The sequence below is a fragment of the Melopsittacus undulatus genome, chromosome 8 (assembly GCF_012275295.1).
Source record: "Melopsittacus undulatus isolate bMelUnd1 chromosome 8, bMelUnd1.mat.Z, whole genome shotgun sequence".
Lineage (NCBI taxonomy): Eukaryota > Metazoa > Chordata > Aves > Psittaciformes > Psittaculidae > Melopsittacus > Melopsittacus undulatus.
This window is the reverse complement of record NC_047534.1, coordinates 41,608,688-41,626,306: the sequence shown is the minus strand read 5'-3', so window position 1 is coordinate 41,626,306 and position 17,619 is coordinate 41,608,688. Positions and strand designations below refer to the sequence as shown.

At 40.5% G+C, this 17,619-nt stretch overlaps 1 protein-coding gene across 2 annotated transcripts in view; it reads left to right on the top strand.

Annotated features, from left to right (window-relative positions):
- Positions 1-9,881, top strand: part of RAPGEF4 (Rap guanine nucleotide exchange factor 4) — a 152,706-nt gene extending 142,825 nt beyond the window's left edge. Inside the window, exons 30-32 of one of the 2 annotated variants that reach the window (XM_031052201.2) lie at positions 5,404-5,458; positions 6,966-7,136; positions 7,468-9,881. In XM_031052201.2, the coding sequence (XP_030908061.1) occupies positions 5,404-5,458; positions 6,966-7,093 (183 nt within the window). In that variant the 3' untranslated portion in view covers positions 7,094-7,136; positions 7,468-9,881. Of the gene's footprint in view, positions 1-5,403; positions 5,459-6,965 lie in introns of both variants that reach the window. The other variant, XM_013129927.3, reaches the window with a different exon arrangement.
- Positions 9,882-17,619: the final 7,738 nt, after the last annotated feature.

Below are 17,619 nucleotides of genomic sequence, written 5' to 3'. Positions count from 1 at the left end.
GCTGTGTGACCTTATGTCGTAAAAACTGCCTTTGTCTTTTCTCCACTTATGAGTTGACAGTCAATGTTAGTTGTAAGTGCTGCCTTAGAAGACCCACCTGTGTAAAAACTGAAGACATGCTTGTCACAGAGGAAGAAGGAATGAATAGGTTTCTAAAGTTTTTAAAATGCTGTAGTTGTAGTTTTGCCTGTTGAAGACATTTTGAGCGCTGCAAGTAGGTGAAAGATTAAAAGATGGCAGTAGACAGCAAACGCAGTTTATGATCTGAAATACACATTTGTCTTTTAGGTCCATTAATGACCCTCTTTTGAGGTGAAGGACAGCCCCCAAATCTGCCAGCGGTATTGGTTCCTATAAACTCTGTATAATTAGCAGATAAGTGACAAGCTACAGCCTGCAGTGTAGTACATGGCAACATACAAATAACACTGCTTTTATAGCTATGTATTTAGAAGAAAATTTAAAAACCTTTTCCTAGAATTATGTCTTGCCAGGGAGAGAAGAGAGAGGAAAGTGAGGAAAGTACTGAGTATGAATCTCTGTAAGAACACACGAAAGAGCTCTGAAAGTGCTGACCTGCCATGGCAGCACAAGGCAGTGCCATGATGCTGGCCACTGATGCTTCTTTTTGTGAAGCCTCTTCACCCTTCAGGTGTGAAATGAGGATTAGAGAATTGGCATATATTGGTTTTCGGGTTTTGTGGATATGAACAAAAGGGAATTCACTCTCTGATCCTTATGCAAAAAAAAAGGGCAAACATTCATTTTTGGAACATAAAGATTATGCAAAAAGCGCCTACTAGTTTTCTATGGCATATATGAATATTTATAACATTTAGAAACCTGGGTTTGGAATGGATTAGAAGATAATGTGCAGGCCTGCTGCCACTATTCCAAACTGCGTAAAACTTGAAAGGGTATTGTTGTGTATATATAGAATGCTGGTAGTAGTGGTTGCTTGTCTATTATGCAATTGGTTCTATTTCAGAAAAACCCAAATGGAAGTTTGTATAGCTTTTCCGTAATGGTCTTTCTTTGCACAGTGAGTAAGCAAAGGTTAATTTTTGCAGGCACTAACTAGAGGTAATCCCCTAATTAAAGAAAAAAAATTAAAGAGCTGGCAATTAAACTTCCATCTGAACATTTTCTCTGTACATGTTTCTAGTTTTCTTGAATCAAAGGAAGACAATCCAACTTATCTACAAGATTTGGGGAGGGAAATTCACTTTCAGTTCATGTTTTTATGTGCACCTTCCAAAGAGGAGCTCTTCTGAGTTTGTATTAGACAGTACAACAGCACTTGGAAAAAAAGCAATGCAAAAGGAGCTTTTCAGGGATACATAATACTCCAGAATCTTCTCATTGGGTTGCAGCTCTGTCTTCTGGCCACAGATTCTCCTTTTATTCTGCCTTAACATCCACTTCCTTATTCCTTTGTCGTTCCTCATTGCCAGGATACTTCAAAATGCACAGACTGAATGACAGTATCCTGAAGGATAGGCAAAGGTAACTCCTTAAAAATGAATTCTTTTAGCCAACAGAAGGAAGCCAGGCAGTTCAGCCTCTAAACAGAAGTCAGACAAGATCATGGCCACTTTGGTTTTCTTTGCCTGGAAAAGCCCATATGAAGATAAATTTGGAAATAGTAAAAACTTTTTAAAAACCTTTGCTACACTCATACTTTGTCTTTCCATACAATGCACCATTACAGTATTTATTCTAAATGCTATGCTTTTTTACAGAACCAATTCCCCACATAAATAAAAAGAGTAAAAAGATTCCACAGAATACACTTCTTTGATAAGTCTAAATTTTCACTTAAGAAGCTTAACACTAATCAAACACTGAGCCTACAGCCTAGCTCCAAATTTCATCATGAAATGAGGCTGCAAAATATAAACAGTTACAAGTATGAAAAATTACGGTGTGTATTAACAGTCCATCCAGAGGGCACATCAAGCAACACTAGCTATCTTCATAAAAATGAAGTGTTCTTAGGAAAGCTTCCCTTGACATTAGATGCTCTTGAAACTTCATCATGTTGGCTGGTCCAGTTTAACTTTATGGTCTTTCCTCATATTTACTTTAGAGGAGTACTTTTTGAAACGGTGTAAGTCAAAATAGCAGCATCACATAACACAGTTAAATGTGAAACCATAAGAGTTATGAAGCATCCATGTTTATATGGATGTTCATGTTGTTTTGATTTTCATTTGATTGGGTTACACTTGAATAACTAACACTGTAATATACAGTGTGTTCTGTCTCAATCCAATACTATAATGGGTGCTTATCCTTTAGTATTTAAGAGGTTCCACTGAAGTCAATGAGGCTTATTCACATGCTTAATGCCAAGCACATATGAGAATGTTTGCAAGGGAAGTGCCTCAGAAAATCTGCCTAGTAGTAATGGCTTGAAGAGGTATGAAAATTAACATAGGATAAAAATTACCCTTACTTGAAATCTACTTATTTTTCACATATAAATACGTATGACTCTAGGAAAAATATAAGCAGATGCATATACAAATTCCCTAGATCTTTTGGGAACTTATGTTTTAGAATTAAAATACTTTAGATTAGTTTCAGAATAGTTGCAATTCATTTGATTATACGATGTGTAATCCACAAAAATTTGGTACATGATATATCACTAGTGTTCTTAATGCAGACCACCAGCCATATCCATTTTTGTATGCTTGTCAGCAGATTAAAATGTCTAGATTGTTCAGTGTGTGTTAAGGAACATTTTACATTGGTGATTCCCCCTTTTGGAATGACAGATTTCACAATTTTATGAATTTTATTTATACCATCATTTTAATGTAAGATCATAATAGTGTGCTAATTCCGGGGAGCAAGAGTGTGCTGTGTTAAAAGATGTAGCTGTGTTTTAATTGTTGAACCATGTTAATGCTGGAACAAACATTAGACTCTGATTACAAATAGCATTTCACTTCTCTGCCTTTTTCTTAATCTAAGCAAAAGAAACCAAAACAAATGTTGTCTTTATAACAGTGATTGACTCAATCTAGCTAAGGGTTCAGTTTTACTGCTGAAGTTTCAGTTTATTTGATACTATGCAGAACAACTAAGTTTGCTCCCACACTGGTGGGAGTATTACCTGTGTGGTGCTAATCACACAACCCAGTTACAATTTTGCAGTCCAGAACTACATATGAAATGTTTGGCTTTATTACTTACTTCATTTCTGTTCTTTAAAACTATTGTAAAATAGCATCTGGTTTATTGGAGTGAAATGTATTAATGAATATTTTCTTAGCCAGGTGAGTGAAATAATGGCTTATTTACTGAAGAGAAAGCACAGCCAAGAAGGACTGAAGTTACTTTTGCTTTTTTTTTGTGAATTGCCAGTAGAGGTGTCCACCAAAAGTGAATCCCCTTTCATGTTGGATTAGATACACTTGTGCAAGCTAGCACTGTCTGACAATTCTGTTTGATGACACTTGCCTACATGACAGCAGTTCTAATGGTGGCCTTCTCACCTATGAATCGAGCATACTTTCAGAGGAAATCAGTGAACATGCACTCTCACATGCTGATTTTACACTGTCATTTTATGGGAAGGCTGCATTTTTAAACTCAAATTCATATGAAAGGTGAATGCTCTTCGATTGCTGAATATGTTATAGAAATGGCCTTGCTGTTAGGAACTGATGGTTATACCAAGCTGTTCTACATGACGTTCCTTTTACTTATGAATGTGAGATGTTATCAAAGAAATGCACATTGAAGGGTCTGATTTTCATTCTTAGTTAAGGCCTTTTACAGCATCCAAGCAAGGGTAAGGGCTCTCTGAGCGCACGTAAATTACACTCACGCTCATTTAAAGCCTGTGTAAATGCAAATCACACCCTACACATGAGAGTATCAGCATTAAAATTATATTTTCATTCATATGGCTGATTTTACTGGCATATGTCTTCACCCTGAGGCACAGTTAGCATATACAGTATTTCAAATTCATTAAACACCTTTGCTGAAAGCATTTCCTACTAAGCAACATTCCCAAATAATCTTTTGAAAACCAAGGCTAGCCTACTGTAGGCTAGTCTAACCCAGGCTAATCCAGGTTATGCCAACCCAGTCTAGGCTAACCCAGGCTAGGCTAGGCTAAACCATGCTAACCCAGGGTAACCCAGGCTAGGCTAAACCAGGCTAGGTGAGGCTAGGCTAGTGTAACCCAGGCTACCTGGGCCTGGCTGGGCTAATCCAGTCTAGATTAGGTTAGGCTAAACCAGGCTAGGCTAGCCTAGGCTAACCCAGGCTAAACAAAGCTAGGCTAGGCTATGCTAGGCTGGGATATGGTAACCCAGGCTAGGCTAGGCCAACCCAGGCTAACCCAGGCTAGGCTATGCTAGGCCAGGCTAATCCAAGCTAGGCTAAGCTACTCCAGGTTAACCAAGGCTAGGCTAGGCCAGGCTAACACAGGTTAAAAACAGGCTAGGCTAGGCTAACTCAGGCTAACCCATGCTAAACAAGGCTAGGCTAGGCTAACTCAGGCTAACCCAGTCTAATCCAGGCTAGGCTAACCGGGCTGAGGAGATGCTAATCCAGGTTAACCAAGGCTAACTCGAGGTAACTCAGTTTAACTAAACTAAATTAAGCAGGGTAGGCTAATCTCACCCAGCTAATTTTACCCGAGCTAATCTCACCCGGGCTAATCTGAGCTGGACTAAACTGACCCGGGATAATTCTGATCCGGGATAATTTTGACCTGAGCTAATCTCACCCGGGATAATCTGACCCAGGCTAATTTGAGCTGGGATAATCTCACCCTGACTGGAGCTTCCCCAGGCTAGGTTATCCAGGGTAATCCAGGCTTGGCCACGTACCTGGCCATGGTAAATTAACCCAGGCTACTAGGCTAGGCCAGGCTAACCCAGGGTAACCCAGGCTATGCTAGGCTAGGCTCATCCAGACTAAACAAGGCTAGGCTAACCCAGGCTATGCTAGTCTCACCTAGGCTAGGATAGGATAGGCTACGCTAACCCAGGCTAGGCTGGGCTAGGCCAGGCCAGGCTAGGCAAGGCAAAACCTGTAAGAGGTCAATGGTGCATTTTTAAGTGCCAGTCATCCTTTTGATAAAATCCGAACCCAACTACTACGGCTTTAATAAGCAAAGTCATAAATACTGCTGTTTCACAGAAATGGCATACCATTAGTCTTTTTAGAATGAAACATATTAATGCTTTGTGATGTCCTTAATTATTTCTTCATGAGTAAAAGTTAAGCAGTAATTAAAAATAAACTACCAATTTTAATTAAAAATAGTGATAATTCAAAAGCTATTACTCAAATTCATAACATAATTCAGCTTCGTTTAAATGATGATGAAATACAGTGCTTGTTCCCTGATTGCATCCCATCTTTTCTTTCCAGCGCATGATTGCCAACACTGTCAGGACGGTGAAATTCTGCCGAAGCCAATCTTTCAGTAAGTGTATTACAACATCTGCACAGTCAGCAATATCATCAGTAGCTACAGTAATTACAGCTAATTCTGTATGTACCAGAATTGAACAGCCTGGTTTTCAGTGATTCTTCCCTGTTTGGATCCTTCAATGCTTCGCAGGGTAAAATATCCTTTGAGAAGCTCTAATAAGCTCCTTCTCCTCCATCTCTTCTCCAAGTTTGTAAAGGAGCTAAGTATCAGTGAGGTCTCTACACATCTGTCAAGTCAGAATTTGTTGAAATAAGCCACTGGGTTCAGAAGTGGTTGAAATCAGGCTAGCAGACAGAACAACACACATACATGCAGGATATTTGCTTGGATAAACCCTGTTTTTATAGGAAACAAGAAACATGACGTTTATAGGTGACATAACTGCGTCAGGTGGTGAACTTAAAACCTGTTTGTCAGTATAATTACCAGAACTTACTTGAGGCCATGAAAGATGACAGAACTGCATGGTCAAACAGGATTGCTCTGTGGGTCTCATCCCATCTAGGTGCACTGTCAGTGCCTGTCACATTGGCATTTCCTCAGCACCTCACTCATTTTGCTACACAGTAGCGTTCCTTTTCCTCAAAGAACAGAAGAAATACTATAAAACAATATATTATTATAAAAATAGTTTCTTTCCATCTGGACCAAAGCTTAACTCTGGAAGATCAGGATAAGGGAGCTTTTTAATTTTTTCTCCCACTATTGAAGTTTTTCTAGCTATGTATTTTTTAATTTTAATGTGTTAAGAACTAGTGAGACCTCCACATGTTCAGAAGTGGAAGTGGATTTTCACTATACACGATACAAAAAAATCTCAATATATATATGTACCGTATCTAAGTCCCATGCTTTTTGTGTATGTATTTATGCATAGTAGATGCTTCAGTATCTTTCTTTTAGAGAAGTTACCTAACACATATTCTATTGAATTGTAAGCTGTTCACTGCGAGGCTGAAGACACTCAGATTTTAACTCAGTGGTATTTCATAATTGTTGAAGTAGATATAATGAGGTTATGTTAAGTAAGGTAAGCTTGAATGGGGCAGTCACAAAGCACTGCAGTGTTACAGATATTTAATGCTGGGTTAGAAATGGGAATATTTCCTGAGAGGAGGCTTAAATCAATCATAGAGTTCTGAATCCATGTAAAAGCTGCTGGTTCAAAACCAGATGGGCAGCTTTAAATCATACTAGTTAGCTATGTAATTTATAGCAATTGACTGGTAAGGTGATGTATAAAACTGTAACCAAGAGCCATTAATTTGGGGACGTGCAGCCAAGTATATCTGAGAGAAAAAGTTAATTTGTGGGGGTAGGAACCAGAAAGACACTCAGCTATGGAGGAAGGGCTTCAAAGAGAATGACTTCTAAATATTTTCTTTTTAACTCACCAGGATCTGGTGTTTCCTGTGACAGCTTGTAAAGAGTTACCGCATTCTGTTCAGGCATTTGTTCATTTAAGTGTATCAATCCTACATCATTTCTCTTTCACCAGATCCCGATGCAGCCCTAACTAATAAGAACCATCAGGATGTTCGGAGCTATGTGCGGCAATTAAATGTGATTGACAACCAGAGAACTTTATCACAGATGTCTCACCGACTAGAACCGCGTCGAGCATAAACATTTGAAGCCGTGATGAGAAATGATCTTTTATCCTGTCAAGGTCACTTGTTAAGAACTTCACTTTCTCTGCTACCGCACTGCCACTACAAAAATAAGCAAAAACATATTCTAAGGTCTTAGGCAATGCACAATGTACCAGCCTGCCAGAGAACTTTGGCTGAGGAAGAATATATATGCACTATAGCTGCACGGGTGGCCGTGTTGTGAACTGTTAATTCATCTTATAGTAAATGATTTCTCACATGGATAAAAAAGGCAAAGGATAAAATAGAACAGTTAGTGAAAAACGCACAAAAAGCTTGTAACAATCCTAAGGGAAGTAGTGTTTTTCTGCCTAATTAAAAATCTGTATTTCATGATTTATTCTCCAGGTCAGGACCAAAACTGATCACCGGTTTAGCATGCCCAGCTACTGTTGACCTCAGTAGAAGATGCATGTAGACATTTGATGTAAGAATGTAGATTCAAGAGATGTCCAAGGTATAATAAGTTCAATTCAGAGAAGACTTAACAAGTATTGCCATTTGAAATATAGCAGATACGAAGAAAAATTTCTAACCTTAAGTGTACTGCCTACTATTGCGAGAAGTGTGGCCATTTCAGAGAACTGACAGGACTGAAAACATTTTGAATGATGAATAGATTAACCTGTGTTTACATTTGACTTCTTTTTTTAAACTACCAATCAGGTTTTTACAGAATTCCATTACAATAGTAAGGCTGTCAAAATCAATAGCATAAAGGTAGCAAAGGACTGGTTCAAAAAGAGCACAATATGCACAAACAAATTTCAAGAGAATAATTTCCTGGACATTAAAACCTTAAACTTTAGCTACAATTAATTGTGGCTGGTTAACACATATTTTCTGGTCTTAAGCATTTACAAATATCTTAATTTTCAGCCAATTGTTTTGCACTTTCAATAGACTGTAAATAAATGTTAATTCATTATGTTCTGGAATATTTATTTATGTAACAGCAGTTGTGCCAAAATAATTCTGTTTTATTTATTTAGTTTAGCATGTTATGAGAGTGATGCTTTTGTCACTCTTTTTGTGTGCATTTTATGTGTAGGAATTGTGTGATGTATGTTCGCTGTAAATAACATGCAGTACTTTATTAAATGGATTTGCTGGAAAGGTCTCGTCGCTGGCCTTGTTTGCACTGTCAGCTTCATTCCTGCATAAATACTGATGCTGTTAATTGGCTGATAAAGCAAACTGTGCTTGTCATTTGCTGGGCCTTGAAACTACTGTTACACAATGACCATTGTGATACAGGTGACCGGTTTAAAGCCAGACAGATCCATCCCTGCCACAGCAGGGATGTGGTACATCAGTACATGTAGTACTGCAGGCTTGCAGTGATGTAACACTATGGTTTTATTAGCTGGTTTGTTCAGAGTTTCTAAGAAGGCTCCTACCGTCCCATGTAAACATATAATACATTTAAATTGGAAAGGTTAAAATGAAGAAGGGATGTATTCTTCATTTTAGCTGACTAATTTGTCCTGCTCAGTTGCTAATATGAGCACTACAAGTTACCTTTTCTTGGACAGCATTTTACCTCAGGTAGGCTAACTCAAGCTGACACCTAGGCCTCAGGCTTCAGTCACCTCAGGGAGGTCTATCAGGTCCTGCAGCCTTGAGGGAAGAGTTGATCTGGCACGTAGCCTTTCCTCGCCAAGATCATTTGTGATGGCCTGATCACTCCACGGGATGGAGTACTGTGCTGCTGCTGGGCAAACACTGACGGGGCAAGCATGTGCCAATGGAATGATGATGTTCAAATGGCAAAAGTCTTCCCTGCTGCATTCACACTGGCTCTGCTCTCAGAAGCCGGATGTCATAAAGCTGATTAAGCCTGAAATTAGAAGTGTCACCTATTATCACATGATGAAGCTTCAGCGATGACCTGATTGATGTAGTCTACATTTCACCTCAGCCACAGTGTATACTCTTCTTGGCACTGGCCAGGACTGAGTGGAGTCAGTATACCCATAAAGATTTTCCTTTTTTATCTGTACAAATAATTGCATCCTTTTAGTCAAAACATAAATTCTGCTAAAGCTGAGCGTCACCAGGGAAATGCTGACACATAGAACCACGATTTGCTCAGTACCTGCCGTCTGCAAAGGAAAGAATTACACAGTTAAGAAACATTCTTCAGCATGATGAAATAATTTATTTTAACTTTGCTGTCTGACTAGAAGTTCAGGATGATTCAGAGGATAACCAGCTAATAACAGAGGCAAATCTGTGTCTTGTTATTTCAAATGAGAAATAGTTCCATTTGTACTGCTTTATGAATATACTTCATACAGCTTCTTCAGATACAGGATCTTCCCAGAAGCAAAGTATGCAGTCAAATAAACTATAGGGACACAATTAATTCAAAAGATGTTTTTATTTTTACTTTCAATTTATAACATTTGTGAGGTCATGATTTTATTTGTTCCAGATTTGTTCCTATTGTTTGGACTTTCATTTATTTCTATGTTAACTGGTTTATAAAGCTGCCAAGTTTCAGCTTGGCTCTGCACAGAGACCGATTCTTCATCCATTTAGTATGTTTTTATCCCCTTGGTTTATTCTTTTATTTCTCAAAACCTCTAACTGTTTTACTTATTGGTTGCCAAATAGTCTTTGTTGTGTAGATATATCCCAGTGGTACAGACAGAGGCTTTATGGCACCTCCATATGAACAGATGAATGCAGTTTACCTACTCTATGAAACTGGTATCTGGCATTTTCTAATTTTCCAATAAAGGGTGCTGTATAAGTAACGAGTGTTGCTGTTTCTGTATCTAACTTATTCAAGCGGCTCAGTTGCTGTTGTGCTGATCACAGTCTACATACCTAAAGATTAAATTAATAACTCTACCTTCTGGCTCAGGGCTCCAGACCAGGCTTCTCTTGCTTCCCTCACTGACTTCACTGCAAGCAGGCAGCAGTCAATATACTGCTCATGCTGTGTGAAGTCCCAGTGCCTGTTGCAATACTGTGAAGAATGAATAGGAACTTGGGAAACACGGAAGTGTTGAAACACCCATGCTGTTCTCACCCTGTGCTGGCAGCTGCGAGTCACAGCTTGATCCTGTTTCAGTGAGGAGACACCCCTGACCTGCTGGCTCTCAGGGCCAGTTGCAAGCTTGGGCGCTTTGTCAGTGCAGCCAAGCAAAAGGGGGTCAGTGATCCAAAGCACTGTGCCACTCATGGTCCTTACTGCATTTGGACTGATGTTGGTCCATGCCAACTAGAATGGCTTGAGAGCATCCAGCTGTTATGGAGGGGGAGCATGCACCAAGGATCATTTCCAGTGGGGAATATGGCAAGCCTGTCCAGCCTGTCTCCATCCCCTCCCACAGTTCTCCAGTGGGAGCCAGGATGCTTCATATCTCAATCATGCCCACTTGAACAGCATAAACATTACAGCACAGCTCCTTCTGTATTTCAACTCTACAGACTGAAAAAACAGAAACCTGCTCAAAAGGAGAATCATTCCTGAGGGTCACAGGTCTTGCAGTGCTGATAGGGCTGGTCTGTGCTACTTTGCCTCAGGCCCCAGAGCCCTGACCCTATTTTACTCACTGGCAGAATCGCACTGTAGTTTTTATATGAGAGCTGACGAGGAGGCAGTGCCATGATAAACACCCACTGCTGGAGACTGCAGAGAAAGGGTGGTGGCACCTTGGGCATTTTGGAAAACATTCAGCATTACAGGGTTCCACTGCTGACATTTTATTTGCTCAAGCAGCAGTACAGAGCACAAAACACCCCTATTTAGGGCTACAGAAGCTCAAGAGTCACAGGGTTCAGCTCTCCCCTGTTCTGGAACTTTTCACTATTGATGCTTTGTTAGGATTTGCTGTTTTTCTCAGTGACCATGGCCTGTGTTGGCCATCCCTAGACAGAACCAGGGAACAAAGGTTAAATCCAGGGAGCTGAATCCAGCCTACCAGGAGACTACAACTGTTTGGTAAAGGCAGCATCCAAAGTATAGTATTTTCCCCAGACACCATGTTCTAAGCTGATCAGCCACAAAGACATAACAGTGCCAGATGAAAGAGTTTGAATGTGTTTGCAGGATTCTGCAGATGGAGGGTTGAGGTTTTTCCCTCCCAGGGAAAATGCTGTGAAGGTGCACTGCCTCTGCAGACCAGGTACAAAGAGACAAAAAATCCCCTATTTTGAAGGAGAGACTGGCAAAACAACCTTTTAAGTACAAGGAGTTTAAATACAATTTAGAAATCTTACAAAATAAGTTAGAGAGAAATCAAAAGGTTTAACCTGCAGGGGGACTGAAAGAGATAATGAATTTTGGTTTAAAAAAGTGTTTTAACAAAATTATAAGTCTAAATTGTTAGCGTAGCTTCTTAGTAAGGTCAACTGCATAATATACAGTACCTTAACCTCTTCCAGCAATTTTTAAACATCATGCAGCTTAAATAGACTACTTCTGAATTCGGTGGTATTTCTTCTGGGAGCTCTGAATGCAAATCAAGAGGTAATAGTGGAAGAAAATTAAAAGATGTGCTATTCTCATTTCATTTTTTGTACTGATAATAAGGAAAGCAGCATAGAGAGAGATACGGCAAAGTGAACCTCTAACTTGAATAGCTTTTCTTTCACTGTTAATCTGAAATGCATTACACCCTGCCTTTTCAAATAATCATAATGTTCTTTACTGTAGCCTGCATTAAAGTTTAGCAGGCACAAGCAGCCGCTGTCACCAGAGGTCAAGGTATTAGCAATCAAAGAAAAAAATGACCAGATTAAAAAGTTAGCATTCAAATTACTAAACCAGAAACTTCCACAGCAGCCTATCCTCAGAGCCCTGCCTCCTTAGCTGTGCCCAGGGAACTCCCAGCACTCCCAGCAGTACTGTGGGGCTGGCTGGCCCCTGGCTGAGGTGACAGCAGCCGGAGGGGACCCTCACTCCTTCGCTCTCTTGGGAATGGGCACTGCTGCCCCAAACCAATTCCCGCAAGAAAGGGAGCTCCCCAGCATAGCTCGTGGCTAAAACCTGACCTCCAGCTTCTCACCATGGGGAAAGTCTGTGGTCAGTGTGCTGCAGGAGCACCCAGGGTACATCCTCCATGCATTTACCTACATGACGTATAAGACTGGCTCTTACTTCATCTATGCACTGCTTTAGCAATAAAATACTTATAAATTCACAAAGGAAAGTAATCCGACCACAGCCTTGGCCATTTATGACTCAAGTGATGGGGAGACTCCTGTAAAATGGAAGCTTCTTGTTATTAAAAGGGAAAAAAGAGCATGCACAGCTACAAAATCCACCACTTACATTTAACTGCTGAAGGATATTTCACAAAGGGTTTGTTTTTAATAGGTTTGGCACTCACAGGTGATTTCTGAATGCAAAATAAACTCAGAAAACTACATGAAAATGCATAAAGAATGCATAATTACTGACGCAAATTGGGATATTTTTCTTGGAAACTCCATGCAATAAAAACGTGACACACAGGGGTACTGGTAAAAGACTGACCTTTATTTCCTGGCCCTAATCCATTTGGGTCAGAGTGACAAAAAGCAAAGCCTTTGTCACATGGCAGGGGTCAGCCAGTCGTGTTTAATTTTTTTCTCCCCTTTCTGTTTTCAAATGCAAATAAAGGGTATTACCAATGAAAATAAGGATTGTAAATGAATACTTCAATTAAAGGAAATTTACATAAAGATACGTCGGATAGAGCTGACGGTAGATACTCCAACATCCTAACAGACAATAATCCATTTCTTAATCAACTTCTGTCAATAATCATAAGCTTTCTGCTCTCCATGGTTTCCTCATTATAGCACCACCTCTTGTGTTTTTAAATAGTTCTTTCTTCAGATGCTGTCCGAGCCAGCAAGTGAATCCGCTGGCTGTATTTGCCGACTCTTTGTGGTTTTTCACAGGTGTACATTATTTCTGCACAGGAGTACTGTTGGCAGCATTGTGGATGTTCTCAGATAACAGAGAGCCAGTGTTGCCTTAGGTTTTCTTTAGATGTCCTCATTCTCTGTAGGACTGACCCTTGAGGGCTGCGGTACTGGCAGGTTGCTGCCTAGAGTCTGTTTGAAATCTAACATTGCCTTCCATTTGTAATTCCTGCCCTAATGTTTCTCCTGTTCCAGTTGTCTGGCATGTAACTCCTTTGTGATGCTCCTGATCAGTTAGCTCTGTTGCCAGGAACTAGTTAGAGGTTTTCACAGATCTATGTTTTTCCCTTCCTGTCACAATTAGCCATTGTTAATAGTGTGCTAGTGTTTGGGGGGGTTGAGCACCTTTTTTGGGAACACTGGCAAAGGAACTGATATGATACAGCTAATTTATCTAGCTGATTTACCTAGAATACAGCTAAGTCATCTAGCTGATTTACCTAGAATAAGGGCTTTTCTGAGGCAGTCTTTTATTAGGGACATTTCTAGTCTTAATCTCTAAATCCAAGAGAAAAAGATGTGATCTTCAACAGACAGATTTGTTTCTAATTAATGTACTCTGAATTAAACAAGTATCAAAAAAATGTAAGCTACTGATACTATAGTACATCACAAAGAGGAGCTAATATTTTCTTTTCAGTTCAAATTGACTCCTTGTCAATGGTGGATGAAATTTTCATGATTCCAGTGGCTGCCTTTACTTTCCAATAAAGGTAAATGTATTTAGAAACTAATTATTTTAATAAAGAAAATGGCATACAATGCTTTAAACCAGCTGTTGAATGTTCTCTGTTGTCATCTCTTGGTGGTCCTCAGAGGGGAAATTGCACCTGCCTCTCCCTGGACTCCCTACAACTTAGCAACCTATTGGAAGAAGATTATGAGGGCAATGAAGGGACTGTTGCTTCAGTGCAGCTCACAGTGGTGCAGATCAGAAAACACAGAGTGGCACAGCTAGACTAAATTCAGTCCAGCTTTAAAACAAAGACAATAGTGCTAAGCCATACTACATTTTAGAGGAAGAAGTACCAAAATCAGAACAATGGATAAAGTCTAATTGACCACAGAATTTGCTATAAGAAGGAGTATGACCTTTCTCTATATAATTAAAAGTAGGTAATGAAACAGTAACTGAGAAGAGTACTAGTGAGTGGATTACAGCTGAGTATAATGCTCAGCTAAAACTGTGGTGCCAGTAAAAGATAAGAAAACCATTCCTGTAAACCAATCAATACATATATTTCATGTTAATATTTTGCCATTTCATTACTATCTCCTTGTTAATTATATTGACATTTTTGTAGAAGCTGTATGTGCTTTTATACTGCACACATGCCTGATCAAAAGACAAATAGTGTACAAGCTGCAGCCTGTCAGTTCTGAAAACCAACATGCACAAAGCAGGTATTTGATCCACATATAAGACACCCGTTGCACACAAACCTTCTCTGCCACATGAATGCCTGTATTTTATCATTCTAACCTGTATTTAATAATACTAAATTTTCTAATTTTATAATAATTAGTTTTATTATATTTTATGTTAAATATGCAATATAGGCAATAGCACAAATTCCTTATTTTTCTTTTTAATAAAAAGAAAAAATAGAAAAAAAAGAAAAAGTGAAAACAGCAGAAAAAAATACCAGTTGTGTGGATCTAAGAGATGTCTGATGGTTAGCACAGGCTCTGTCTTTCTTCATTCCCCATGAAAGTCGAGAGCCATTACCCACAGCACACCAGCAACTGGGCTGCTGCAGCAAACAGGAATCAGAGCCCTGGCTGTGGGCATGGGGGCTGCATGTAGTATCAGGTCAGCGTTTGTGGGTTCACGGTAACCATGTTGTTTACAGCAAGAAAGGCAGGACTGCCTTGGAGGCAAATCCAGAGGCAATCCCTTATATTTTCCACTTGCCATCTCTCAGAAAAACTAACTGCAGCTTATTTTGGCTGGCAGTACCACGCCACTTCTCTTTTAGTCATGAAGAAGCCAACCCTGCTAGTTATGTTTTGGGGTGTAACTGCAGAGGTGTGTGATTGCAGCATATCTGAACATACCTGCATGAATTTCAGTCTGTACAGTGCAAGCAAAAACAGGGATGCAGACAGGGGTTTCAGGCAAGTCACTCCTGCACCTCTCCCAGGTCACAAACCTGATGGTACAAATGGCATGAAATTAATGCTAACATATTGTTACTGCTAATGCAGCTCAAACTAGCTAGATTAACACTAGCATACACTAGTGCTATAACTTCTACAGCAATGTGTGCACAACCTTCCTAGTACATTCCAGGCATGCCCCCCACCATGTTTTCTGTTTGATTGCTAAACTAGAAGCAGAGCAAGCCATAGCAGCCAGAGGAACAGAAGTGCTTCAAAGGAACCTCAGCACTAAGCCTGAGCTGAACTCTGAGCCAGTCCTGAAGGAAGATTGAAAAATACGGAGCAGGTGTCCACCTCCAAATTATCCGTGTCTCGAGTTTCACATACAGTTTAAGCTGGCATAACCCATCACTACTGCTATAAAAGCACTTCCAGGCGCTGTCCTCTCTCAGCTGCTCCTATCAGCCCTTGCTCCTCTCCTGCCTTTGCACTGGCACGACTCTGTGCAGTTGCCTGATGACCTGCATTCAGGTCTGGGTCAAAACCGACTGCTTTTCCCTGCAGCTGCCTCACCTCCTCAGCCCCATTCCCTCTGCAAAAGCCGGTGGGCAGCACAGCAGCAGGAACAGGGCTTGCCAGGCAGGGGAGGGGTGTGACTGCTGCTTTTGGCAGGGAGGATGATTTAAAATGCCTGAACGTATACATGGAACTGTATTTTCCATGTTGAAAGGCGGTGAGACGTCACTGCACACCCAGCGTGGCAAGGAGATGTAAAGAGACAATTCACAGGAATCCTTTCAACTCTAAAATTGAGTTAAAAGTTGCTAGAGCTGCCTTTATCCTTTACCAATTGTTGTGGCTTTGCAATAACTTTTGTTGGCTTTTATGTATTTTCTTTTTCTCCTTCTTCCATGTAAACTGAAGAGGCCTGAGATTACAACTGAGTTCTCCAGAGGTAGCTCAGAATTTCTCAGTTTGAATTTGCTGTCTCAAAAAGGGGGAGAAACCATGCCACCACACGTTGGTTCATTGCTTTGTATGGTATTTTGACCATCCAAGAAACTCTGGTTTCTCCGCTTTCTGGCCTTTTCTAGATAATTTGTTAGTTTCCATGACAATGGGAAAAAAACATTAAAAGATGCAAACACTCCGTAGCAGAGGGCAGAAAGAATACAAGCCCCAAAACACTCTTAAAACCTTGTTGAACTAATTCCAGTTTCACAGTGTACCACTGGGGTTGGACAGTCCTTGTGCAGGGTCCTTCGCTTTCGCTCTTTTGCCCTCTAACAGAGAAAGTGCAATTACATGTTTTGAACAGTGGCACGTTAACACAGTGCCTGATGCAGACTCTGCACTCCAATTCTTGAAGCAGGAAATATTAACCACCCCCTCGTTTCTCATGCACTACTGAACAGGTTATTTCTTTCTGCAACCAGGACCTGAAGGCAGACATGATAAACTCTAGCTCTGCACATACACAGCCATGGACAAAATGCATGGGCAAAGAGCCCTAGGCAAGAGACCTCTCAATGTAAGCATTCTGTTCTCCTAAGCAAATGCCTATGAATCATAGAATCATAGAATAGTTAGGGTTGGAAAGGACCTTAAGATCATCTAGTTCCAATCCATGGCAGGGACACCTCACACTAAACCATATCACCCAAGGCTTCATCCAACCTAGCCTTGAACACTGCCAGGGATGGAGCATTCACTACCTCCCTGGGCAACCCATTCCAGTACCTCACCACCCTGACAGTAAAGAATTTCTTCCTTATATGCAATCTGTTTAAGTTTCAACCTGTTACCCCTTGTCCTATCACTACAGTCCCTAATGAATAGTCCCTCCCCAGCATCCCTGTAGGCCCCCTTCAGATCCTGGAAGGCTGCTATGAGGTCTTCACGCAGCCTTCTCAAGTGATTTAACATTTAGGTAGAGTTTTAAACCACTTGACTAATTGGCAATTGCCTCAGAAAGGAAGGATAACACATTGGTCACAGCACTTAAGAGACTGAGTATGTGGCACCTGTTGTCCTCCTGAGCATGAGTTTCATGTGGTTTGCATTGATAGTTGTGCTTTATTTTAAAATGTGGCAGCTTTGGCTTTGCCTGCAGACTTCTCCAGGCTCACAGCAGATCAGTGCATAAGAAAGTACAGGTGCTCTCAGACCAGACAGGCAGTGCCTGAAATGCCATGTCCAGGGGAAGCCAGAGCACGCTGACCTTCTTCATTGCTTGTCCTGGTAATGCTGGACCTGTCAGGTGGGGGAAGGGGGGGGTCACCACTGCCTGCTTTTTGACTTTCTTAGCATCTTCATGTACCTATTATACCAGGTGCTTAGATCTCGTTGAACTTTACTCCAGTTATTATGGCTCTGTTGAATATGTCTTACTTTATGGCCAGAAACGTACAATTGTGCTTCACTGTTTCAACTGCTTTTTACCCTCCCTTGTGTCAAAATAACACACCTTGG